The sequence below is a fragment of the Rhodnius prolixus genome, unplaced genomic scaffold (genome assembly GCF_049639745.1).
Source record: "Rhodnius prolixus isolate KJV_2025 unplaced genomic scaffold, Rpr scaffold_2, whole genome shotgun sequence".
In the NCBI taxonomy this organism is placed as follows: domain Eukaryota; kingdom Metazoa; phylum Arthropoda; class Insecta; order Hemiptera; family Reduviidae; genus Rhodnius; species Rhodnius prolixus.
In genome coordinates this window covers 24,489,773-24,516,960 of record NW_027411592.1, presented here as the reverse complement: position 1 = coordinate 24,516,960, position 27,188 = coordinate 24,489,773, and the positions used below count along the sequence as shown (strand labels likewise).

At 34.1% G+C, this 27,188-nt stretch overlaps 1 protein-coding gene across 6 annotated transcripts in view; it reads right to left on the bottom strand.

The window, feature by feature from the left end:
* The window catches only part of SNF4Agamma (SNF4/AMP-activated protein kinase gamma subunit), a 297,611-nt gene that overhangs the window by 187,884 nt on the left and 82,539 nt on the right, over positions 1 to 27,188 (bottom strand). For all 6 annotated transcript variants that reach the window (XM_074121066.1, XM_074121067.1, XM_074121070.1 and 3 more), the window contains 3 exons: positions 22,777 to 22,867; positions 8,895 to 9,142; positions 5,306 to 5,437 (listed from right to left, as the gene is read on the bottom strand). In XM_074121066.1, the coding sequence (XP_073977167.1) occupies positions 5,306 to 5,437; positions 8,895 to 9,142; positions 22,777 to 22,867 (471 nt within the window). The remainder of the gene's footprint in view (positions 1 to 5,305; positions 5,438 to 8,894; positions 9,143 to 22,776; positions 22,868 to 27,188) is intronic.

Sequence of the window (27,188 nt, the reverse complement as noted above, 5' to 3'; positions counted from 1 at the left end):
ATTTAATAAGTTGGATTTTTTTTTTTTGCAATACGTAACATTTTTAGTTATCTCAAAAATATTTTTTCGCTTACACCAAGTGCAAGGTGCCAATATTTAAATAGCAAAATAGTAATTCACCGTACATGTGGGAAATTTAGTGGCCATTTCAACAATGGAATGGAAAATGTACGATAACAGTGTTGCCAAGTATGTTTTACGTTTTAATTATTCGGTTAAATGTAAAAGCATTTATAACACAAGGATAAGATACACTGATAAAACATTATATGTTGGCTATAAATTCTTAAGTTTATTTCTTAAAATTTATTTTGTTTTTAATGGCCAAAAATACGCATAAGTATTAGATAAGACTTTTTCTATCCGGGCTATTGATTGGTATTATTGAAGTGAAATTTCAGAGTTATGAAAGAGCTCAGGATAAACAATCAACAGTGCCGAAACAGTTTACGGAAGTTATCGAAATCGGCTCTGAAAATTTGAGAAATAGGTTTATTTAATATGAAGAACTTAAGAATGGTCTATCCTAAATTTGATCCATATTCTGAGAACAATTTTGCGATCAAAGCTCTTCAACAGTTTTTTAAATTCAATTAAATGTATTAATGACTTCATTGGCAATCATTTTATTGACTACATTCTCTTCTAGAAATAAACAAAAATAAGTGCAGGCGAACTGCATACAAGTGCAGAAGAAAATCTTAGGATGAATGAATTTGATGAGAACATGACAGTGAACATAAAATATGTCACGAAAAGATTACAATTTTATCCTCCAAATTGTGCGGTTTCTATAATAATTGCACGATCATATTTTTTTAAAAATATTTATTCGATTATTCTCTTATACACATTGATTTCCAGTTATTTATATATAATCAATAATTCAAAACAAAGCTCCAATTGCAGTGAAACCATTCACAACAATGCACTAAGTTCAAAGTAAATATAGGAAAACAATTTTTAACGTTTTATGAAATAGCTTCGTTTAAGAAGAATATTAAAAAAAAACTCTAATATTCAACAGATCTCACAAGTAGCTGCTCTGCATAGTGCCGCTATCTGGAGAACTGTTATTTTGCAAACTTTAAAACATTGCCGCATTGAATGCGGTTTTAAAATTGCACGCATTCTGCCAATTTCATGCATCCTTAAGTTTATTTATTGGGAGGGCCTTGATCAGTATAGTGTCAGGATGTCTAAATAATGTTAGTAATAAGTATGATTCAACTTACTTTTAAAGGAAGTATGAGAAAGATTAGAGAAAGATTTTCAATATTTTTAAAAAATAAGTTCAAAAAAGACAAGGTTTAGTACGAATAGGATTCTACGCTTCCTCTAATCGACTAATGCGATGAAGTAAGAGGGAATATCCATCAAACTCCTGTGGCTCTAGAACAAGAAGGAAAATTTAGGGCGCTAATGGCCGTCGCAGTCGATGTGCCAAAAAAAAGAGTATGTAGTGACACTGGGAATTGGAAAGAGTACAGTTAGAACTTTGAGAATCAAATTAAGAGGGAATCGTGGAGTGTTCACATCAGATTGTTCTTATAGTTCCTTAAGAATTAAGGATTAAAATAGCGGGACGAGACCTGTGCCTCTTGGCACCGCAGCCGAAAGAGGCTTCTTATAGTGCCTTAAAAGTAAGAATAATACCCTGGACTATTCCAGGGCATTTTTTGTTCCGACACACTTCAGGTGACAATTTTACAGATAAACTTCCCTAACTTTTGCAGAGAAAATACGTCAGAAAGTCCGAGGGGATTTTGAAGAAGAGCTCCAAAATTAATCGCTAAAGCACACTTCTACAGAATTAGATGGAGCTGCTTCTAAGTAGCACTAAGAAAGAAGTAAGTCTCCAGACTTCTCTGGTACATCGGACAACAATAGACGTTAGTAACTAACTAGAAGGTATCAGAGAAACTGAGATACAACTGTTATAGCTAACGACTTCCACTTAGCCGTCCAAGTATGGTTTTGGACTTTGCAAAATGCTCCTTCCTTATTTGGTCAACTTTGGGAGGGTCAACCCCCTCGCATAAACATTCATCTTGTCTTGTTGGATTTAGAATACCCCCTCACACTCTGGGCGGTACAAATACCGACCAATGTTAAAACGTTTTAATTTCTCTTTTACAAATTTTCTGTTTTAAGCGATTATTTTTAATTTAAACAATAACCATGCGTTAAGTGTTTTTTTATAAAATGTGGTCAATAACAGCTATATTTTCAGCAATCTCCCAAATTTTCTCTTTTTGAACACCTCGACTTCAAAGTCTTCCAAAGACTTTTCAACTTTGCAACTTGAAACTGAAGTTTCGAATTTATTTTTTAGTGCCCTACATTAACGTTACTAGGCTCATTCATTTTTTTTAGTTTGATTCTGATGTGGAAATCTAAAAAAAAACGTTACTATGGCAATAAAAGAATTTATACGCTCAGAAATACAGAATCTGGGTGAAATAAGTAGGTTGATCTTTGAAAAAATTAATTATTCCCAGCGGGTCATGCAGAAAATCGGTGATTACTGCACGGTTACGAGTGCGAACAGCCCTTTTCTTGCAGTACAAATCTACTTTACGGGCCCTAATTTGATATCACGTTTACAATCACATTACTAGGCGATACTTTGTATTTATCTGTTTAAATCAATTCTGCTTATTTATTTCTCACAGAAAGATACACAAAAATAGTGTTTTAATTATTTTACTTTAACAATAAAAGAGATGAAACTAGTTACCTTAACCTGGACTGTGTACATTTATACTATGGTTAAAGAAGGTAACAATTTTGTGAATAATACTGACTTGTTTCATGACTTTATTGAGTTTAGCGGTGTATTTTCTTTCTTATGTGAGGTTTTCCAATTTGAAAATGTCGCTCCAATTTGAAAACAATCCATCATTGAATAAACAGAGACTTGAAAGCAGAAATTTGCAAAATCGGTATTTTTAACAACATATTTAACCCTCCAAGCACAATAATCTGGAGGACTCCTCTCTAAAAACCAGAGTCAGTAGACAGTGAAGAGGGGGATAACTTCTAGACCAGTGATGATTTCTTTAATGCCATTTAAAATACAAAAACCAAAATTATGAAACCAATAATTTACATTTAGAGACTTATACATTAATATTATTATTAATAACCAACTCTGGCCGTTATGAGAGACACAAATATTTGAATAATGAAATTTTGTTATCTTTCAAGATGCGCGTAACCAAAAATGAGCTCGCGTGCCAACACTGTTCTAGACGTTGAGCATGCTTCAAGACTTTTAGTTACTTAGAGCGCAGCGATGAGCCGATTTTTTTCACTAAAAGAATTAAAACTAAAATTCTTAGCTAAATTAATTTTTTTTTTACATTGCAATGGAATTCCTCTAGAAATGAGACCTTTCCCAACCTGTGCTCATGACATAGTGTCTTATGAATATCTAGGTTTAGTGACCGTAAATTATTGAACTATGGATTCAAGATTGGCGAGGAATTGGTCCAAATAAACTGACAGTTTTCTGTAACTCAACCAATCCGCATAGCCACGCCCTGAAGAAGACAATATATTTGTGGAAACGTTGGTAAAAAGACGAGTTGTTGTTTTTATTTGAACCGATTCCTCGCCAATCTTGAATCCATAGTGTTTTACTATGTTCACGGCGAGATAAATACGATATTCAGGAGAGTAGGTTAGGGCAAGTTTTACTGAACTAAAAATTAAAAAGTCAACCTGGGCAAACAGATTACCCTTAAAAATTTACAAAAAACCAAATGCAAATTACAATTGAAACAACAGCAAGTTCACAACATAGAAGACTATTTCTGTGCAAGTACTTACAATGAAGCGAACGAAGATGGTGTACATTGGGGCGTACAGGAACAAACTTGAAGCAACAAGCGCTAACAAATCTACATCACATTTAATTGCAACACTAACTGACCAACAATGAATTAACAACAATGAAAACAAATTTAATCAAATACCTGGATATCAAAAAACGCTCGGTGAAAATTAATTAAAATAAACATTTATTAATTTTTTAATGAACTTCAGTTGAGAAATAAGAACTACAAAAAACAGAGAAAAAAGATATAAATTGATAAAAGAGTATTACTGAACACTCAGTAATCATATCACAACGTTTTATCGTATGGGCTAAAAAACAACAAATAATAAACACAATAACACTGATTATAACTGTCATCCCCCACTCAGTACAACAGCCCTCGCAATGTCTGTTCCGCACAATAAATGAATTTTACTAAGAAGACCAACATACTCGTAGAACTAGAACTCGACCAACACTATATTAAGTTCTTCTTCAGTGAATTCTGAAAAGTAGATTCATGTTCATGCAGGAAAACTTAGTAAAACCGCCATTTTCAGCACATCAATATGCTGAAGTAGTAATGCTGAAGAGAGCAGAAGCTCGTACTTTACTATAAACAATTTTTTCTAACAAATAAAAAGTAGCCAAAACTCCGGGATTCGATCTGGTGACCTCCCAATTACAAAGCCACACTCTTGACCACTAGACCAACACTTGCCCCCAAAATGTTGCAATAGTACAAGCGTGGAAGTACAAAAATAAATCGTAGCAATGGTGGGGTTGAAAATCAGTGAAAAGCGAAAAAGTTCATTTATTAAGTTGACTCCATTAAACGAAGAAATCATTCTGGCGATCATAGGTCTTTTGTTAGGCTACTGCAACGGAGATGCATCGGTATGGAACCTTCAACCCATTTTCTACTATATAGGTTTGACAGAATGAAGAAGTAACGGCACTACACTGATTTGAGAATTCGGTTGCCAGTGTTGCCAGAGTCAAAAGTTCGGCACTTTTTTTTCTCTTTTCCTACAAAAGTTAAAATTCCTAAATTTGCTTTAAAATATAGGGCATATCCTCGTTTGTAAGTGTAACTTTTATGCAACCAAATAGATTTCGACAAAAAAAGTGGCCGAAAATGGGCAAAAAAAGGTATTTTCCCAAATTATTCTTGTTCTTCTTTATAATTATGTCTTACATTGCCCAAATTTCTATCGATCAAGGCCATGCGATAGAACAACAATAGGGGAATGTGTTATACTCATTCATAACTAATTTCACCACCTAGAGAGGATCTTTTGTTATAAAATTTAATTTCTATTTCTTCATCATGAAAAGAAGATTGGAATTGGTACCTCTAAACGAAGCCGTAACCAATAGAATGCGGCCTTTCAGCAACTTATACAACATCAACTTCAGTTAATGTTCTGCATTAATGTGAGAAAAAGAAGAATAAAAGGGTGTAATCAAGTAAACACTTACCGCCTTCCTTTTCTCTTCAGCAGAGGCTGCGCTTTGCGATCTGTGCCTGAAGAGATGAATAACCTTGGCTACTGGTCCTCTAGAATGTTCACCACTTCCTTCTCCAGTCGATGATTGTGACTTCAGTGAATTCTGGAAGTAAAAAATAATAGTTTTGAAACCGCTGGTTTAAAGTTTTTCTTACTGCGTGCTGAGTATCTTAAACAAAAATTCCTGCAATGAAAGAGGGGTAACACCCCCAACTAATTTAGGTGACTGACTTGGGAATCTACCAATTATTATTGCAAGTGGATTAGAAACTAATAAATCCTAAAAAGTTCGCCTGGAAAGTATGCTGAAAAGGTTAAGAGTCTCATCTCAGCCCAGCAGCTCAATAACAAAGATTAATAATAATAACTGAGACGGTAACGCGTGCCCTACCGGTTGTAGTGGCCACAGCAAGTGAGAATTAGATTTTCTTTCCCCTCAGGGCAGGCATTGCATTCAAAAGGGACGCCGACTTGAATGTTGAGTGATGGTTGTAATAATAAGGGAAAGGATTATCTTAGTAAAAAGGTTAGGCTGCCCTGAGGTCGGCACTGAAGGCTCCGAGCGCTCATGATCTCAGACAATAGCACAAAAATCTAGTGAATAAAAATAAAACTAGGTCATTTACAATTATTAATACAAACTTCAGATAATTTTGGCTTCGCATTTTCAATCAAACTATCTATTTTTGAGGTAAAGTGCAATAACCAGTAAATTTCATTTCAAAAATAACTTTAGTTTGAAAATGAAGCCCAAGGTTTCACTTACTTATAGCTGCAGACAAAAGTTAATTGCGCTTTGAAGAGGCAGTTAGATAATAGAGCAAGACACTGTATGTATAATTTAAGAAAAATGCAGTATTAAAGCTTATTTTTATTTATTATTAAGTTGAGAAATCATTTCAATTTCCATCAATCGAAAACCAAATATTTATTATGTAGAAACTGTTAGTAAACAAACCATAATTTATTCCAAAATTCAGAATTTAAAAATGCGAGTGAGATTTTAAGAATTCAATCGCCATTAATTCAATAAGTTCTCAAGTTACAATAATAATGAGAATATTGGCCTATTTTTTGCAATATAATAATTAATAAAGTTTACCATCAACTAATTAGATACCAGATTTAATTTAAATGCACAAAATCCATCTGTAATGACTGAAATTATCATCTCATTTAAAGTGTGAACCAGCATGTATTATACAAGAATGGATCAATGAAAATTGTTTAGCTGTTACCAACAATAATGAACTGGAGGCTATCTTTAAAGATATTAGAATATTTTCAAATTTTGTCTAACTCACTGGTTGATAAATTGTCAATTCTTAATTATTCATCCGTTGCAAGTTCTTTTTCCATGGGAATATTTCTTGCTTTGAAGCTCTAATTACTTTTAATGATGAGCATAACAACAAAAAATCAATTGGATTTTAAATTAGTTGCCAACTAAAAGTGCAGTACCAACATGGCCGCAGAAGTGGACACTTGCGCTTTCTAGTGAGAGTTCGCTGAACTACTTTCACTAAACAATATTTACTGGCATCTCAAATGTTTTCACTAAGAATGAACAAATCACGAATATAATCGAATGATAATATTAATTATATCATCGTAATATCAATTGATGATATCATTTTATTATCAACAATTAATTACTATTTATCGAGTTGAATAAATTTTTTGTTACATACAATTAAACAGTTTTTTTAATTAAATAATTACTAAAGAAGTTTAAGTAAGTTATAATTATAACAGATTTATCACCAAATAAATGTAGTAAGGTACTTTTTTATGTTTTCTTGCCTTATTACATAAATTTGGGCCATTTATCTATGTAAATATTAAGGTTATGGAGTTTATATAGGCACTGCAGCCTGAAACCACCTTCGTATAATTTGTATTTGTATTCTATTTTAAACTTTAAATAAACTTTTTCAATTTGAACTTCAAAAAATCACCAAATAGTACATAAAAACGTTGCACGAACAAAGTTTATGAGATTGGTTGAGATTACAGAAGAAACAGTGGTCTTTAACTTCAGTATTATATATGACTTGTAATTTAAACTTAAATTTTCAAGAAATTCATTTCACTTCTTGGAAGATCTGTCTCTACTTAGGACATTATTATAAATAAGCCTGAGTGAAGCTATAGGAACAATCAATATTACAAAATTTGATTTATGTAATAAAAATTAGATAAAATGCATCTTCTAAATGGAATTTTCTACAAGATTGAATACCAGTAACGATTGGAGTAATAACCCCCTCTCGATGGTATTGAAGAAATAAAGGACAGCTGGATGGAACCTTGAGGATGCGAGCAAGGATCAATTAATATAGCAATCGGACAAGTTACGCAGCTTCTGTAGGATAAAATTGCGTAATGTTGTTTTGTCCAAACAGGAATCCAGTTCAGAAATGCTGCGGACAAGGCCGTGGAAATCGCCTTGTTATAAGCTCGCCAAGTTGTTCTACTCAAAGTGTTGATGAAGCGGATTAACTCATTATTAAAAACTGTTACACTGACGTCATATCCGCTTTTAAGATAAATTTATATTTTGTTGAAGGGATTAGCTATGCTGTTAGCGTATTGGATTCTCACGCGGATGCCACGGGTTCGAATCCAGATGCTGACCCTTAGATTTTTCTCTTCCTAGGTAAGAGCTTCTTACAGCACACTGTCCGGTGATGGACTGTGTTGTCTGTAAAAAGAAAACACTTACCAGAGACCGGCAGTGTACTGAAAAAAAGCTCCGGGCGCCGATAACCTCAGATGTTGAAGCGCGTTAAAAAGGTCGCCAATACCAAAATAGCGACCCCGGAAGTGAATTTCATAATTTTTACAAATAATAACAAAACTTTGCATCTCTGTATTTCTTCAAATCTTTGAAATTGCGCTCCCTGCGCAGTGCTCTTAAGGACCTTGTGTTGTAGTAGATGGGGAATCGAGAAATACAATTTCGGATTTCCTCTTGGATGCTGGACTTGGAGGAGTGATGATTGTTGAAAAGTGTGAGATATTGCTTGTGGCATTGATGCTTAACACTGGTGTCATCCACGTATTTCTTGGCGAACATAAAGTGTGAACTATTGTTAGGGATTTTGTTAAATTGAACGTCTAAAACAATGTAGGCAATGCCCAGTGAAAAGAGGTTCCCCACTGCTAGTCCTTTTTATTGTCTATTAAACTGGTTCACTAAATAAGTGAAACACGATATGTTGATGGGAAATCGTAGGTTGTCCGTAAAAGTTGATGGTTTCATTTTTGAAGTTTGTTTAATGTGGGAGCCCCAATTGAGGATTATTACTTATTATTATTGAGGATTATGACTGAAATTGGGTATAATCTTTCTTCCTTTGGGATTAATAAGTTGGAAACTAAAACGCGACGAACAATATTCAATTTATTAGTTTATTTGAGGATTTCGCACCAAACGTTGCAATTACGAGTAGTCTAGTTGAAGAATTCTGTACAACATTCTTTTAGGCGAACCATTTTGAAGGTCAAACCAGATCCCAGTATAATAATCATAAAATTAGTAGCAAAGCATACTATACCTGCATGGCATTCTTCACGCTGGACATCAGTGTGGGCTTTTTAGTAGCGGCGTCCGACTTCGATCTCGGTCTGAACACTTCAAATATGGACGGAGTATATGGTTTATTGGTCTGGCTTACAGCTCCAGTGACCGTATGATAGACCTGATGATCAGGGCCCCGGTAATGACCCCTTGGTCGTCCGCCACTTCTCCTTTGTTCTTGTTCCAAACGGGATAGAATCTGGCCGGTCTGATTCACCCATAGTTCTGTCAACACCATCAATTTTATGTTACTCAATTCTCATTTATTTAGAATAATATTTGAAAAAAAAAACAAAAAGCTCTACTGTGGCTTTGTCATGGACACGGCCGTGTGTTGTACGTGAATACGTTTACGTAACGGGTTATATTTTTTATATAAAATATTTTTATTTATGTATTTAGGTTGAAATTAAGGAAACAAATAATTACTGTGACACAATATAACTTTATTAATTATAGATCTGTTATACGAAAAGTACGACAGAAATGGCATACAAGATACATCGAGATTTCTGGTAAACCTTAAATCAATATAGGTATTACCTAACGTTGTTGGAGAAGTTTCAATATAAGACAAATTGAACTCGCTGAGCATGAAGTCGGGCAATGAGTGCTTTTGTGAGACATCAACATTAAAGTCTCCAACTATCATAATTGGTGTAGTAAGATCAGGCTCGTAATCGGGTATAATTTTAGAGATGTTTTTGGAATATTTTATCAACGATCGTAACATAAAGAGTTTAATTTCTGCTAACGCTGTGCCCGGATGGATATACACACACCCGAGTACGAATTTGAAGATGTCATTGGCCTTTTTCGTTTACTAGACAGACATCACCAGCTTTTGCTTCTTTCATTTCCAAATAAATTTCCGAAATGTCAATGTTAACTCTATTACAATCAGTGAAGCTATTGACGTTGCGAGATATATGGCGACTCCACCGGCTTTGCGACTTTTACCATTCGATTGTTCTTGAGGAGCCATTTCCAACCGTATACGATCTCTCTGTATTTGGTTTTGGCTTTTCGACGCGTATAGGCCGACATTATATATTTTTGATAATATTTTTTTATTCTAACACCTTATTATATTTACTGTCACTATTTTACACTAATGTTTTATACACAATCGATAGATTGAGATGACAGTTAACGATTAAAACTTAAACGAACACCGTAGCTTCTCCGAGTCAAAAGTTATACAAATTGCAAATCTCGATACGCAGCAAAATTATCTCAAAATGGCGGCGCTTCCCCCTTCACCGCGCGCGATGTGTTACAGTCCTCGCTTATCGTAATGAATTCTTTGATCCTTTAGCTATCCAGTGGTCTTATTTAATTTTTGGATGTAGACGATAGATTCTAAACTATAATGCCAAACTGTATCCCCCGATTTTGTTATCATTAGATTTTTTGGATTGCCACCATATGATTCAAATTTAAAGACGTATTCACGTCAAAAATTCAATCAGATTTTTACCTTTAATACATACAATGACATTTATTTAAGCAAGTATATTAGATTTTTCAACCTTTGCCTATTATCCCTAAACAAAAAGAGAATTTAAATTGACAAGGGAAAGGTGGGTTCGCAATTCTAGATAATATGGATGGTGTTAGCACGCATGTGCTTCTTATTCCAGGCCGGTTTCAGATTGCATCAACTATCAAGTTTGGAGGGTACGTGCCCCATTCACTGGCTGTTGTATACTTCATTATTTGGAAGATGCATAACTGCTAAACGTGATGCAACTGTCGCGATTGAAGAGAAGAACAATGAACAGAATATAGTAAAGAAAAGAGATCAATAGTAGTTGGGTTTGACTAGTGCGGGACCATTATACTTTTCTTGCGATTGTGGAACAGTGCGACACGAATCTATGGTGGGTGTTGTAACCTCAAAAGTTTCGCTCCCTTAATTTTTCCGACAGTCAAAAAATATTTCAAATAGAAATAAAATAAATAACAGCAAACAAATGTGACAACAAACCAATAATTTTACCAAAACATCTCATCCACTTGAAAATAAGGAAAAACATCACCAAGTCTGGAAGCAATTCAGAATTAAAGATTAAAACAAAAAAATATTCACCTTGTGATCACGTGAGATTAGAATTTTTGGCGAACAAAATGAGCGGATTGTTAGCGATTTCTGCTTAAAAAAATGTGGTCTAAACCAGTGGTTCCCAAACTTTTTTGACCGATGGACTCCTTTTAATAGTCAAAACTTGCCCATGGACCCCCAAGTGAAAAAGCTACATAAATACATAGTATAAAAATTACAAATTTAAAAAAACATTTTGTTCAAGAAGTATTTATTGAAATTATAACTTTAGTTTAAAATAAAATTTAAAAAAATTTAATAATTTGGATGAACGTGATGAGATGTTATGAGTGTATTTATATCCGGCTCAATGTTTATGAGTAGCAACTGCAAATCCCCACGAGTAATCTTTGGTTCAGGTCTGCATGAAGAGCCGTTAAGTGTTCGACAGTGAGCAAGCAAATCTTCATCTCTATTTTGCAATTTCGAAAGATTTGGAAACTGAGAACGTTCTCCTCTTCCCAAGTTTTGTTTTTACAGAAAACGTTTTGCAACAAACGCAGATATTACCCTTTTAGTTTTGATTAAATTTAAATGGTCACCTTGATAGTTTCTAATTTCCATAAAAATAAAAATGGATCACAGCTCTAAATGGACAACTTAATGGTTAACTTAAGATTTTTTGCTATTTTTGTATAAATAAATCAGTGAAAACTTCATTTTTATGTGTATTTCTATAAAAATTACTTAGCAAGATTCAACAGAACTATGGGCTCAACAAGTAGGAAAAGTAACAGAATTAAATAGCACTAATTTATTTAGTCGAATAAATATTTCTAAAGATGTTTTTGTGAAATGTGCGAAAGCACTGATACAAAATTTTTTGCTATTTTTGTATAAATAAATCAGTGAAAACTTCATTTTTATGTGTATTTCTATAAAAATTACTTAGCAAGATTCAACAGAACTATGGACTAACAAGTAGGAAAAGTAACAGAATTAAATAGCACTAATTTATTTAGTCGAATAAATATTTCTAAAGATGTTTTTGTGAAATGTGCGAAAGCACTGATACAAAATTTTTTGCTATTTTTGTTTAAATAAATCAGTGAAAACTTCATTTTTATGTGTATTTCTATAAAAATTACTTAGCAAGATTCAACAGAACTATGGACTCAACAAGTAGGAAAAGTAACAGAATTAAATAGCACTAATTTATTTAGTCGAATAAATATTTCTAAAGATGTTTTTGTGAAATGTGCGAAAGCACTGATACAAAATTTTTTGCTATTTTTGTTTAAATAAATCAGTGAAAACTTCATTTTTATGTGTATTTCTATAAAAATTACTTAGCAAGATTCAACAGAACTATGGACTCAACAAGTAGGAAAAGTAACAGAATTAAATAGCACTAATTTATTTAGTCGAATAAATATTTCTAAAGATGTTTTTGAACTGTGCGAAAGCACTGATACAAAATTTTTTGCTATTTTTGTTTAAATAAATCAGTGAAAACTTCATTTTTATGTATATTTCTATAAAAATTACTTAGCAAGATTCAACAGAACTATGGACTCAACAAGTAGGAAAAGTAACAGAATTAAATAGCACTAATTTATTTAGTCGAATAAATATTTCTAAAGATGTTTTTGAACTGTGCGAAAGCACTGATACAAAATTTTTTGCTATTTTTGTTTAAATAAATCAGTGAAAACTTCATTTTTATGTGTATTTCTATAAAAATTACTTAGCAAGATTCAACAGAACTATGGACTCAACAAGTAGGAAAAGTAACAGAATTAAATAGCACTAATTTATTTAGTCGAATAAATATTTCTAAAGATGTTTTTGAACTGTGCGAAAGCACTGATACAAAATTTAGGCTTAAACTAAGAATTGCATTGAAGACAAATTAAACGGAGAATTTCTATTCAAACGATGCATTTCTTGTTGAAACAATGTCATTAACAATAGCGAAGAGATACCTGAGTGGTTAGAGAACTGAATTCCCAAGCGGAAATACCCGGGGATTCGAATTTAGTTGTCTACCAACTTCTTACAGTTTAATGTCCAATGATGGACAGTGTTATCTGTAACGAGAGAACATTATCTACATGCTGGTAATGCACTAAAAAAAAAAGCTCCTGGCGGCAATTGACATCAAATGTTGGCGAGCATTAAACTTTACATTCAAAACTTTCCCCCAACTAAAATAAAAGCGATTTGTTTAGGCTAAACGTCCTAAGATAGGGGCGACTTATTTAACTTATTTTACTTAGTTTTTCTCATTTAACACATTTAAATAAAATCCGAGACCAGGAATCGATCTCACCAGCACAATACGTCTTTTTTAGTGGAACCCACTAATAACAGCTCGGCTCGCAAATATTACGCGACATATTATGTCGTAAATGGACGGAATTTAGAAATTACTTCTCTTCCTGTATATACATTAACCTGTTAAGTGTTTCTGACGCGTATACACGTCAAACCAAATCTCTAATACGGTGCTTCGACGTGTATACTCGTGAAAAATATATAATTGCCAATAACTATATAAACTCGCAATTTTAATAAAATAAAATAAGAATATTTTTTGATGGGATGTTTCCCTTATCTTACCAATAGAACTACCAAGTATTTTACACTGAGGGTGTGGAGGGAGTCAGACAAATGATAAGTGGTTGGTACATGTTCGGTCTCCGCATTAGAGTTTGGGAATGAGGCACCCAAATAGAAGCTCTCAACCCTTGTACAATGCCGTTTTTACCTTAGATAAAGGTTCAGATCTCAGTACGAGGTCTGATTTCATTTTGCACAGAATTCAAAGCTCTTTTCTTCCTTGTAAAAGCTCTTACGTCCCTAGTTAACTAGAACAATGCATACGTGAAGCTGTGCAAGATTTTGAATGAGCACAGAATGCTCTTTAATCTCAACCCTCCAGAGATTGCAGAAAAAGTCGCTTGCAGTGACTATTACGTCTATTGCAGACTTTTAGTTGTTTTGCCCTGCGTTCGACGTGTGTACACGTCGTTGTCGGATTTTAGATCCGCACATTGTGGGAGGTTTTTAAAACTAAATTCCACGCTCGAACTATATTTTGAATTAAAAAAAAATGACTGCTGGAAGTAAGTGCTGTTTTACTGATACTGTTTATCTTAAATTTTTAGCGATTGTTTTTAATTGAAGTCTTACACTAAATTATAATTCATTAAAGAACACGGTTTTAAGAAAGCAGATAAGTCAAAGTGTCAGCAGTGGTTCGTTTTATTACAGTAACTGTAGAATATTGAAAAGCAACTTGTCTCAGGGCAAATTCTTAAATTAAAGCGATTTGAAAATTAAATCTTTAAAAATTTCACTAAAGAGAAAGTCGTGAAAATTGTTTCAAGTATAGTTTTCATTTTTTATCTAAAATAAAACCAATAATTTAAAATATTACTTTTTCCATAATCTAATCACTAAAATGACGTTCGTAATAATCAAGCCTATGATAAGCCAACAACAAACATAATATTTCCTCTTTGAGCAATTTAAATAGAAGAGATTTTCCTTTTTCAGTACGAACTCAGTTTGGAAAAGCGCACCATTTTCACCCTTCACCACATCCAGGTTGAATTTTCTAATTTTCTTGTATTAAAAGAAAAAAAAAAAAAAATTATGATAGTAGCATTGTTAAGACAATTGTTGAACCACTCTTGAAACTTCTGGCTTATATTAAGACAACCCGAATTCTATTTTGGAAGCACTGCCTCTCCCCCCGCAATTCGCAAAAGCCAATTTAAATTTGATTTTGAACTAATATTAGGTTTATTATATTTAAAGGAAAATAATTTGGTAGCGAAGGGATTAGCTGTGCGGTTAGCGAACATTGGATTCCAATGCGGAGATCACGGGCTCCCAACGATGTTCATTTTACTTGGAATAACGATCTCTTTAAATCATTTCATATAATAGCAATCACTTTTATTTCAAAAAAATTTACCGAATAAATAATTGTAGAAGCGAATTGGAAATAAAATAATTTAGCGCTTTTAGTCAAGTTAATAAGATAAATGTTTCGATTAGATGGTTTGTATTTATTGCAGCAGGGTAAAGACGTGTAATTGTTTCATACGAGTTGAATTACAAATTGCATGTTGCTTAGCATTTTAAGCCATCTCCTTAAGCCAATATATATTAAAATAAAATTTACCAAGAATAACGTTTTATCAAATGATGTACGAAAAGATGAGATCATTTGCGATAAGTGAATAAAGATATGGAAGGGAGTTGATTAGCTATGCGGTTAGCGTATTGGATTCTCACGCGGATGCCACGGGTTCGAATCCAGCTGTTGACCCTTAGATTTTCTCTTACTAGAGGGAGCTTCTTACAGCTCACTGTCCGGTGATGGACAGTGCTGACAGTCACGACAGAACACTGTCCGGAGGCTGGCAATGCACTAAAAAAAAAGCTTCGGGTGTTGAAGCGCCTTAAAATAAAATTTGATGTGAATTTTTCTTTTACGGCAAAAAAAAAAAAGCAATCAGCAATGTTATCCAGCGACTAACTTCATCTTCTACCCCATGATGACACTGAACGTCATTGACGGAAATGAGATTATGATCTATCGGGCAGTAAGACTGTCCAAGGGTGAGAAAAGTAGGGGTCGTATAGATTCCAATGAGTCCCAGCCTTAATGAGTCTCTTACTTAATTCTTTAACCACAGTTTTATTATTTCTTGCCAAATTTTCACCATGGCTTTCATTCTGGTTTCATTCACATGATGCACTTTTCAACAGCACCAAAAACAATTTTACCATCTCAACAGTCACAGCTGAAACAATTGGAATATTGATTGTTACCGAATTAATTATTCTTTTTGTTCGTTTATTTGTTACAATCAGCGCGTTGGCGCTATAAGTAGCAATGACACGTACGAGGTGTGGCTATTAAATAACGAGACTGATGCTGCTATCTTCTTTTCTTCTTTATTGCACTGTTCTGATGTAACCCACAGATAGAGTGCTATCAAGAGAGTTCACGCGACTCCTTTGGCCGAAACTCCTAGTCTCCATCTTCAATCGGCATCCCAGTCTTCATAGTTCTCTGGAAGGCTTCGACACACCTTCATCGTGTCTCTCTTTTCAAGATAATTTCTCCTCTTGTCTATTTTGTTACCCAAGGTTGATAGTGATTCTATAATTACTTACCCGATTCACTCCAGTCTTTCTGCAGCACCTTCAGAACACTATTTCTACTTCCCTAATTTTGAAGATCCCTCCGACTTATGGTAAACAATTCGACCTCACAAGTTACAATAACCTCCCTCTTATTAACCTTCCATTCACTTGTTCTTTCTCGCTGAAATTCCATCGCGAGTAAAGAAAAAATCTTAAACCCCAAATAGAATTTTGAGTGAATTAATATCACGTCAGATTTCAATCGATAACTTCATCTTGGCTATTCTTTTTTTAGCGATGCTGAAATAAATTGATAGCTAAAACAGAACAGATGAATTTGGAATTCTTGACCTTCAGTTCGTCCAAATTTTGGAAAGATTTTTAAAAAAAATAGTGAAATGATTCACACAAATTTTTGATTCGGAACAAAACCTTTCTGATGCAATTTAAGAGATATAAGTAGAAAACAAACTACAAGGAGTGGCTATTAAATAACGAGATTGATGCTACTACAGAAGAACTAAGCATGCGCCAAATCTTAACGACCGACAGCTGTGCAGCAGCGTAAAGCCTTCTCTTTCGATTGCAGCGTCTCACGTGTTTGTACAGAAATCTGTCTGACCGGAACCGTCGTTTCTGTACGTGGTGTTAGTTTCGTTTTGCCGAAAACATGACACTACACATGTAGTAGAGCAACGAATTGTCGTGAAATTTCACATGAAACTGGGTAAAACCGCTACTGAAACTTATCTTTTGTTAAAAGAAGTTTATGGCGATGAATGTTAATCACGTGCGCGAGTTTTTGAATGGTTCAAGCCGTTTCCAAGATGGCTGAGAAGACGTCAGAGATGATGACCGCTCGGGTCGCCCTTCCACGTCCAAAATGGATGAAAATATCGATTATAATTAATCAACATTACTACCTTGAGGTGCTTGCTCAATTCCGTGGAAGAGTAAGGAAAAAACGACCCGATTTGTGGAAGAACAAGTCACGGGTTCTCCATCAAGACAACACGCCGGCTCACACTGCATTGTCAGTCAAGACGTTTCTAGCCATGTACAACATCCCAGTTTTAGGCCATCCGCCTTATTCGCCTGACCTGGCCCCATGTGACTTTTATCTGTTCCCCAAAGTCAAAGCTGCATTAAAAGGAACACGATTTCAGTCCGTTGAAGGTGTGAAAGAAAAAGCGGCATGCGTCATACAGGTGCTCACAGAAAAAGACTTCCAGCACTGTATCGAACAATTCGCATGGTGCGTTGTAGGGATAGGGGAGGGGTGTATATTGAAGGTGATAATAACTAAATATGTATAAATTTAAAATAAAATGTTTTACAGCAATAGTCTCGTTATTTAATAGCCACACCTCGTAGAAGTGATACAAACGAGTAGAGAAGTTACCCAGTGGTAAGACTCCAAAGCATTAGACTATCCCTCTTCACTTGAGAGGAGATCACGGGGCCACTGTCTTTTAAGGCGTCTTGTTCGGGTTGTCAGGAAGAGTTCTTGAAGAAAGTTTTGAGCTAGAGGATTGCAAGTTAAAAGTTTTCTGTATCTTGTTTTAGCAACTTGTGCGACAATAGGAACGTTAAAGGTCAGTACATTTAGTCAGGTTAGAGACATAAAATGGAGCGCTTACATTAGTTTGCGAAGTATTTTAGATTGAATCCTTTGGAGATTAGAGCATTTAGTTGAACCCCACAATAAAATAATAGTAGTATAAATATAGGTACCACGGTAGCCGAGCGGTTAGAGGCGAGAACTGAGAAGCTAATATGTGTTGTGGTACTGGGATCGATTCCCGGTCTTAGGCCTTGGATTTTAATTAATGGTTAATATGAGAAATTTACAGTGAAGTATGTTTGCTGGTCGCCTCCGACCACGACACCTAATTGGTAGTTGGACGTAAAGCCCGCCTGAAAAAATTGGCATCACTTTACTTTCCTTAGTAGTATAAATAAGTCTTTTGTTATCTAAAGACAGTTTAGATCTATCGCCTAAGAGCCTTTTAAATAGTCGAAAGCGTCTCTTTAGTTCTGTTCTTTTAAGTCTAGTGTGGGGGTGAAATTATTCTCAAAAAACAAAACAAACAAAAAGAAATGGAACAAAAATAGTAACTAATACGGTTACGCGCGCCATCAACGAATCAAGTTTTATAAATACAACAAAAATAAATAGAGGAAAGTATGGGTAAAGAGTCCAGGATGGCGGAAATAGAACAAAACGAGGAGACCGGGGGCATCAATAAACTTCTCCTCTGCGGACGTCACCTGCAGGATCTATGAGGTGATCTGAAAGGTCCAATAGATTTAGTATCAGCTTCATATTCTATTTATATCCGGCCACAATTTATTTCATCACTTCAAATATTTTCTCTTTGATCGCAGAAATAAACTTCTTCTAAATCTAGCAACTAACTTTGCACCAAACTTAAAAACTGTAATTACAATATTAAATTTAAACTGCAATAAATTATAAAGAAATGTACTTTGATTAATTGATTAAGAAACAAGAATAAAACTATCAGCCTAATTTTGTTCTTTTTCATTAAGTCTTTTAAATAACTGATGCGTTGGAATGCGATGTAAAAGCGCACGACTTGAATTGAATGATGTAACTGAGTCTGGGATCATATCCTAACCACATGCAATTTTCCAAATCAAATTGAATTTTGCGGGGAAATTTTTGAAATAAAAAATAAAAAAAACTATAAGTTTGTGTCAGAGGAGTGAGTAAGAAAATGCAGAGAAATAAAAGAATTTAAAATAATGTCGTTGGCTCGGCTGATCATGCTGTTCGAAGTGTGTACCACAATGTTATAGATACACAAAATGTTAAAATAAACAATAAATGAGTTTTTACAGCTTAAAACAATTTATAAGATGCAATCCGATAGGTAGAGAGCGTGACTAAATTAATTTGTGGTCGCCATGAACTTTCTTTCCTGCTTCTGATTGGCTAATCCAAAAATCTGTGTTGTACAACTCTACCTTTGCAATCTGATTGGTTAATGTAGTATTAATTGTTTATTAGAAAAATATATATATATATTTTTATTTTAATAATTTTTTCCCAGTAAGTATTTGATAAATTATCAAGCTATCCAATCAAAACTCTAAATGGAAATTTCTATTTTGATTTAATAATACATAAAATATTGGTTTATCTTAATTACACTTTAAGTAGAAATAATTTGTAGTGAATTTTCATTTGTAGGAAAAACAAAGAGAAAACCAAAGGGTGGTAAGTTAGTGTACATTTGGCAGCTTGCTTTTTAATGAACAATAGTTTTACAAACGTTACTGACTAAACATGTCGATGAAGAGATGATAAATAGGTGGTTTAATGCTGGATAATTTACAACGGGAACACGAATAAATGATATAAACTGTTATCTTGTCACATCCTAAAAATACAACACCCAAAATTTTTCTAAACTATTTCACCAGAGACCTTGAAAATGATTTCTAACCATTTAAGAGATCAAGGGGAGAAAGCCTTCTAAAGCCTTAAAAGCTCTACGAAAGAAAAAACAAAACAAAAAAATTCTGGTATGAGCCCCATTAGGTATGTGAAACCTGAACGAGGAAACCATCCAGGAAGCTGAGAGATGTCTGCGAAAAACACAGAATAGCATTTGGATTGCATCGACCAGTGAACTCAAGTGAAGTATGAATAGTGAAGAGGTATTGGTAAAATACTTATTTGAGAAATTCGAAATATTTGTAACACTCGATCTGTACGGCAAAAATAGTAGTAAATAACCAGAATAACAATACCTCAAGATTGAAATTTGATACACTATTATGTTTGATGATATTGAACCCGAGATATGAAGCAAAGGGTTGCAGGAACATACAGGTACTTTATGGTGGTCCTAAATGCGTAGGAGCAAGAGAACATATGTGTACGGAACTAGAAACACTACACCAACAACACTCTACCAGATATTCCAGACTGAAATTTTGCCAATAAATCTTGTGCTACGGAAATCAGAGAAAAGGTTATAAGATGTAAAAGGAAGTTGTAATCTTATGAGACGAACCTGCACGGCAGCCATATTCTAAGACTTCTGGTTGATAGATTTTTCAAACGGCAAAAGTGCTAAAGAGCAACACTATTTTAAGTATAACACCCTTTTTCAGAGCAAATATGCTTATAATAAGGGTAAGCAAGGGCATTAGACTGAAGGGTAGTTTTAGTAAAAACCAATCCAATCCACCGCTGCCAGAAATACCATTAATCTAATACATTTAATCAAATTCAAATAAAATAGATGAAAACATTTCCAGAAAACTGAACAGAGCGTAGAAAACCCTTTAAACAAATAGATCGCTAAGTCACAGTCGGGTTCCTCTCTGTTCGACCGAATCGAAATATAATGTTTCTGCTTCCCAAGGATGTTAGTTTATATTTCGTGTGCACCCATATATCAAAGGTAAACCAAAGGACAAGAAGTCTTTGCATACGGGGTACATAAAATGATGTGATGATTGCTTTTATTTGATGATAAAACAAATTTATCCTGATTCAATCACAACCATTACATTACTCTACATACATTAAAATTTTCAATTATTATTATTTTTGTTCTTGTGGAAAGTTAATATTGAAAACCGATCACGAATAAGATAAAATTGCAACTTTGATCTTAAATATCTCGACAAATATTTGGGTTATCGAAACGGGGTTAGCGTCATTTTTCACAATTTTTTATGTAGTTTTCAAAATCATTGTCATTATAAAACCCCAATCGGGTTTTTAGCCGTAACTCCGCCAAAAATGAAGATACAGCATCGAGGGTGGAGAATTTGATAATTAGACCAAAAAAGATGTAGTTTATTTAATGTTTTTTTTATCTGGATTTCCGCTTTCCTAAGAAGTTATTGGCGATTGGTGCGTTTTAAATGGATCACCTTATATAATCTAGGCGATTATCGTGACTTGAGGTATAACATTGAAATAATGCAGGATTACAGGACCTTTCCTGAACCAATGCAAGGTGAAAAAGGAAGTTCCAAAGAGGTTCTACTAGATCAGGGGTCGGCAACCCGCGGCTCGCGAGCCGCATGCGGCTCTTTATCCTAATTTTATGGCTCTTCAGCCTGTCCAAAATTTCATTTATTAAAGTAAAGATATTTTTTCAAAAATAATTTTAAATGTGATAGTTTAGTAATTGAATAGAATTATATTAAAATACAGTACGTAATATATAGGACTGCCGCCATTTTCATTCAAACACAGGATTAGTTATTATTTATTTGTTTATTTATTTTGCAATATGTGAAAATAAATATATAAAACATTTAAATGTTATTGAATATCATAAAATAATAATTTGTGAATACAAATGATCTACAGAGTTATTTACACTATCATCCTTGCGACTCTTGGTAAGATTTATTAAAATTATTTAAGGAGAAATGGCTCTCTACTTAAAATAGGTTGCCGACCCCTGTACTAGATTAACAATAAATATATAAAAAGCTTAGATATCTAAGCTTCTTTCCTTACAGAAAATATAAAAGCAATTACTCGAGAAAAATGACAGCTAGAGAATTTAAATATAAGTTAAAGATGAAAGAAAACATTTTAATATAATTATATTATTTTGTAATTAAAACATTATTCAGAATACACTACGTTTTTTTGGCGCGAATTCATGCTAGCGCAAATTTATTTACTGGAAACATCGTTTATTTAAATTTAATTGAATGAAAATGGTTAATTCTGTTAAAAATTAAGATTAGTTCATTTTAGAATTACTTCAATATCATAATGGAAAATATTTAATCTATTTATTTCAGTTATATTTTCTCACAATAATTAAGCAAAGGAAAAGAACACTGTAATCCCAGAGAGAGTTCATACTCTTAGGCTCAAAGCAAGTTACTGCATGTGAATGTCCCTAGGGTTAGTTAACAAGTACCTTTAGCGAGTAGGTATTGAACAACTTACCAGGTAAAGAAACGTGTTAAATAAAACTGTATTTATTAAAGATGAACTTGAAGATCAAAACTAGAAACGCAATTGAGTTTAAAATAGCGATGAACTTGAAAAACTTCTGTAATTTTAAATAAAATCACTAACAGAACTAGCTAATGTTTATATACTGATTCAATAGAAGTAAAAAAAAAACTGAACCAACTACTTGAAGTGAAAATACTTGAATGAGAGGCAGAGCTAAAGCGCACAATATGAAAGATGAATGGCAAATAAAAGTGTAGCAGAGCTGCGGATGTGTTTACTACTGGAGAGGTAACAAACAGGGCTGCCAACCCTGTTTGTTTACAATACATGAAGCCAGAAAGCAGCAGGATGAAATTATTGCAACAGTTGCTTTTTTAAGGCCTCTCAGATACTAGCAAGCTGCTCTTTCTCATGGCATATTCTCGTGGCTTCGTTTATTTTCAATTAAAATTTTATTTGCTGACTCAAATTTGCTTTTATTACTTCTTTTTTTTTTTGTTTCGATTCTTGTCTAAAGCTAAAATTGTTTAGTCAAAAGATATAAATAGGTATTTTTCCAGTGAAATCGAAAATTTTGCACGATTAAAAAACATTAACGTTCAAAGTAAGAGAGATTTAATAAAACGCTAAAACTGGAGTTAAGGCGAAATGATCCTTTTAATTTAGAAAATAAATTACCTGATCTGTTCTTTGAGTCCGAGGATGAAGCCATGGCTTTGCTGTCTTGTACCACGGCACCCTGCGGCACAACCCCCAGAGAGGAGACGTCCTGAAATCAGAAATACAAATTTTAAGTATCATTGTTTTTTTGTGTGAAGTTAGTCATAGTTACTGACCACCCACATGTTCTGGGTCATGTCCCTCAGATTGGAACTCCAGTTCTAGACAATTGTTTATATCAGAATCTCCAGTCTCAGCACGCAAAATCACCCCTCTCAGATTGCGCTTTTTTAAAGAAATGAAATATGAATTTCTTCGATAAGAATACGCAGATGTAAATTAAATTAGAGCACATAAAACATAATTATTACAAATCCATATTATCTAACATCATGTTTCGCTTGAATGTCATAATCTAATGACTGCCAACGCTGAAAATAAAAGATGGCCATACCATCACTTTCCAATACTCTCCTAATTTTACTAGTAAAATACCCACATTAAAGGTGCATGTAAAAAAATGTTAATACTAAAATTTAAGAAATAAATAGTAGAAGCCCATTTCGAGAAAAATTTGAAAAAAATGAAAAATAGACTCAATAAAGTGATTCTTTACTTAGAACGACCTTCTTCGATAAGAGTTTTAGCAAATACGAGGTGTGGCTATTAAATAACGAGACTATTGCTGTAAAACATTTTATTTTAAATTTAAACATATTTAGTTATTACCACCTTCAATATACACCCCTCCCATATCTCTACAACGCTCCATGCGAATTTACCGTTGTTCGAAACAGTCTGGAAGTCTTTTTCTGTCAGCTCCTGCATGACGCGTGCGGCTTTTTCTTTCACAGCTTCAACGGACTGAAATCATGTTCCTTTTAATGCAGATTTGACTTTGGGGAACAGATAAAAGTCACATGGGGGCCAGGTCAGGTCTAAAACTGGGATGTTGTACTTGGTTAGAAACGTCTTGACAGACAATGCAGTGTGAGTGAGCTGGCACGTTGTCTTGATGGAGAACCCGTGACTTGTTCTTCCACAAATCGGGTCGTGTTTTCCTTACTCTTACACGGAGTTAAACAAGCATCTTTACGGCAGTAATGTTGATTAATTATAATCGATATTTTCATCCGTTTTGGATGTGGAAGTGCGACCCGTGCGGTCATCATCTCCGACGTCTTCTCGGCCATCTTGGAAACGCTTGAACCACTCAAAAACTCGCGCATGTGATTAACATTCATTGCCATAAACTTCTTTTAATAAAAGATAAGTTTCAGTAGCGGTTTTACCCAGTTTCATGTGAAATTTCACTACAATTCGTTGCTCCACTACATGTGTAGTATCATGTTTTCGGCAAAACGAAACTAACACCACTTACACAAACGGACGGTTCCGGTCAGACAGATTTCTGTACAAACTCGTGAGACGCTGCATTCGAAAGAGAAGGCTTTACGCTGCACAGCTGTCGGTCGTTAGGATTTGGCGCATGCATAGTTCTTCTGTAGCAGCATCAGTCTCGTTATTTAATAGCCACACCTCGTACTTCAATGCTACTTTATTGACAAGAATTAGGACCGTACATTATATTGTAATGGTGTTTTAGAGAGAAGTCTCTCAATTGAGAAGGCTCTCAATAGAATTTCCCAAGAGCAATGTTTATAATAAAAGCCATTGACCTTCGTTCGAGACTCGACTCGAGAATACCTCGATAAAATCTCTTAACTTTCAGGCAGGTACTCTGGTGAAACAAATTCGAAATATAAAGTTTCATTATCCGGCGATTTGTTTAATTTTTGAGATATTTTATAAACACCAGGCCATTATACAGAAACCTTTTTTTTAGTAATTTGGTAACCTCAATTCCATTTCAGAAATTTGGTATGGTCGCAATGCCTAACAGAAAGGACGTGAAAAATTAAGTAAAAAAAGTTGAAGAATTATTACTCCTACTTAAAAGAAGGGCGTAAAACCCAGTGATATGAAGAACACTGTATAAGGGAGTGACTAGTTGCTGAGATTCTATGGATCAAAGCGGCCGCTTTCAGAAGATCCCCCTTAACGATCTGCCCTAAGCAGCACACATGATCAACATGATCAGATCTGAACATGATCAAACGCGACTACGATTGGATGTGTCTGAAAGTTAAAAGGCAGCGTCCTCATTTTTCTGATGTTTTCGTAAATGTTTTTTTAAAAAAAAAAAAACTCTCAATGAGAGAAAACTAGAAATATCTGGAAAACTCTCTGCTGCGGAATTGGGAGTAAATAATTATAATTACGCACCGGCAAATATCCTGCTTGGAAAGCGCTGACACCGCTTTGCTAGAAATGCATTAGACGGCAGTTAACTTGCATTTGAAAACATTCGCAGCACTTCAAACATTTTAGCACAACACAGCATTTTAAATGGAGCTATACTCTGTCCATTGTTTATAACTAGCTTGTTATTTACTTACAAGAATAGCAATTGTATTCACCAACTGTCAAATATAGTGCACTTTGCTTATCCTTTGTTTGGTGCAGAAAACCAGCCAGTTGAAGACAGTGGAAACGATAAGTGACATTTTTTTTGGAACGTATTCGTAGTCTGATGTGAAACATTAGAAAAAAAAAAAACACATAACATCCTAGCTTTTTCTTAGAATTTGGAAGTTTCAGTTGAGAGAGACCATATACCAGGGTCCCGCAAAGAAAAAAACTTTTGCCATTTTTTTCTGGGTTTTTGTCATCTCTGTGGGTATCCTAGTAACAAAAAACATCCCACTCCTAGATACTTGGAGGCCTTAAATATGCCCACGGAGCTTTTAGGGGTAATAAACGTATTCATCTTGTTGGACTTGGTAAAACTAAAAGTATCTCAAAGTAAAAAGTTCGCTGCACAAATTTGATGTAATTTTTTGGGAGTACGTCCTTGTGTGAGCAACTATTTCCGTCTTTGAAGTTAAATAAAACGGCATACAGATCAAGATTGACTAATAAACATCTAGCTACCTTAATGAAGATTGTCTGTTCTCAGTCTCTGAATACAGATATTGGAAATCTAGGAAAGCACTGCCAAGTTTCGGGTAAAAAAGGTTAATTTTAGTTTTATAAATACTTTAAACAAAATAAAAGTTTAAATAAAAGCGGTTATAGAGTGTTTTATTTAACTTTTTATTATTGCATTATAATTTTTATATTAGACCAGAAAATGATGTTCAGTTATTTTATGGGATTTTTTTTTTTATATTTGTTGCGACGGCGGGTAGAGGTCCTAAGAGGCCTTTCCTACTCCTCCGCCTAAATGTTCTGGTATAAAAGTAAACACCCACAATAAGCTATTTAGCTTATTGGGTTACCTGAGCTGACTGAAGGAACAGAAATTCAATAGTGCGTTCTGTAATGAATTGCATGTATTTACAATAAAAAGGACATAATTGAATTGCTATATGATAAACCCGAAATAAAATTGTAGCTAAATTAATACATAATATAAAAGGATATCCTGTTAAATAACTAACAAACCAGAAATAAACAAACATCTGTGGAAAACCACGACAATTAATAGAGTACAATATATAACCAAAATGCACGTACAGCAAGAAAGTAATTAATGAATTACCTTATGAAAGTAAATGAATCCATCATGAATAAAGTTATTAAATAATGACAATAATTATTTGAATTAAATATGTGAGGGCGATAAGAGGTTAAAATGTATGTGCCCGTTGAGGTGAATTAAACTTGTGTACTTGGCCTGGCCGGAGTCGCTCTGTTGTGACGATAGTAAGTGCACTTACGTGGTTGTGGTTATTCTTCTTTGGTTTTGGCTGCTGCAGCTCTAAAAAATCCAATGATGGTCCCAATAAAGTAGAATAATTCATAGAAGGAAGTGAAAACTAGTCGCACAACGGGTGTTCAAACTAACCCTTTTTAGCCATATACGTATAATGTCCTCTGAGGTTATAGCGCGGCTACTCCCAGCCGCACGCACACCCCAACCACTCGTTTTCTCTTAACAGAATTCGCCCCCTCCCTTGCAATTGTTTACATAAAACTATATTCTTTTAATTTTAATTTTAATTTTGTTGTTTGGCCACAACAATATTTGATCTATTTTGTAATCAATATCTTTATGAAAATACCTCTCCCTCCTTCGTTTCATACCTAGGGTTCCAGTCTTATTATTTTTTATTTTTTTTTATCTTTAAACAGTTAGAAATTATATACTCGTACATATCTAAGACAGAAAACAGACTAAATTTCAAAACTGGCCCCAACAATTTAAGCAACATATACGCCAACTTACTGCAAAATACTTTGACAATTGGCAACACTGACTTTCTTACAACCAAACACCATCATACACAGACCGATCTCACTCAGTCCATGAACAGACAAGACAGAAGACTCACCAACTCTCTAATGATGTAAAACAGTATATTGTA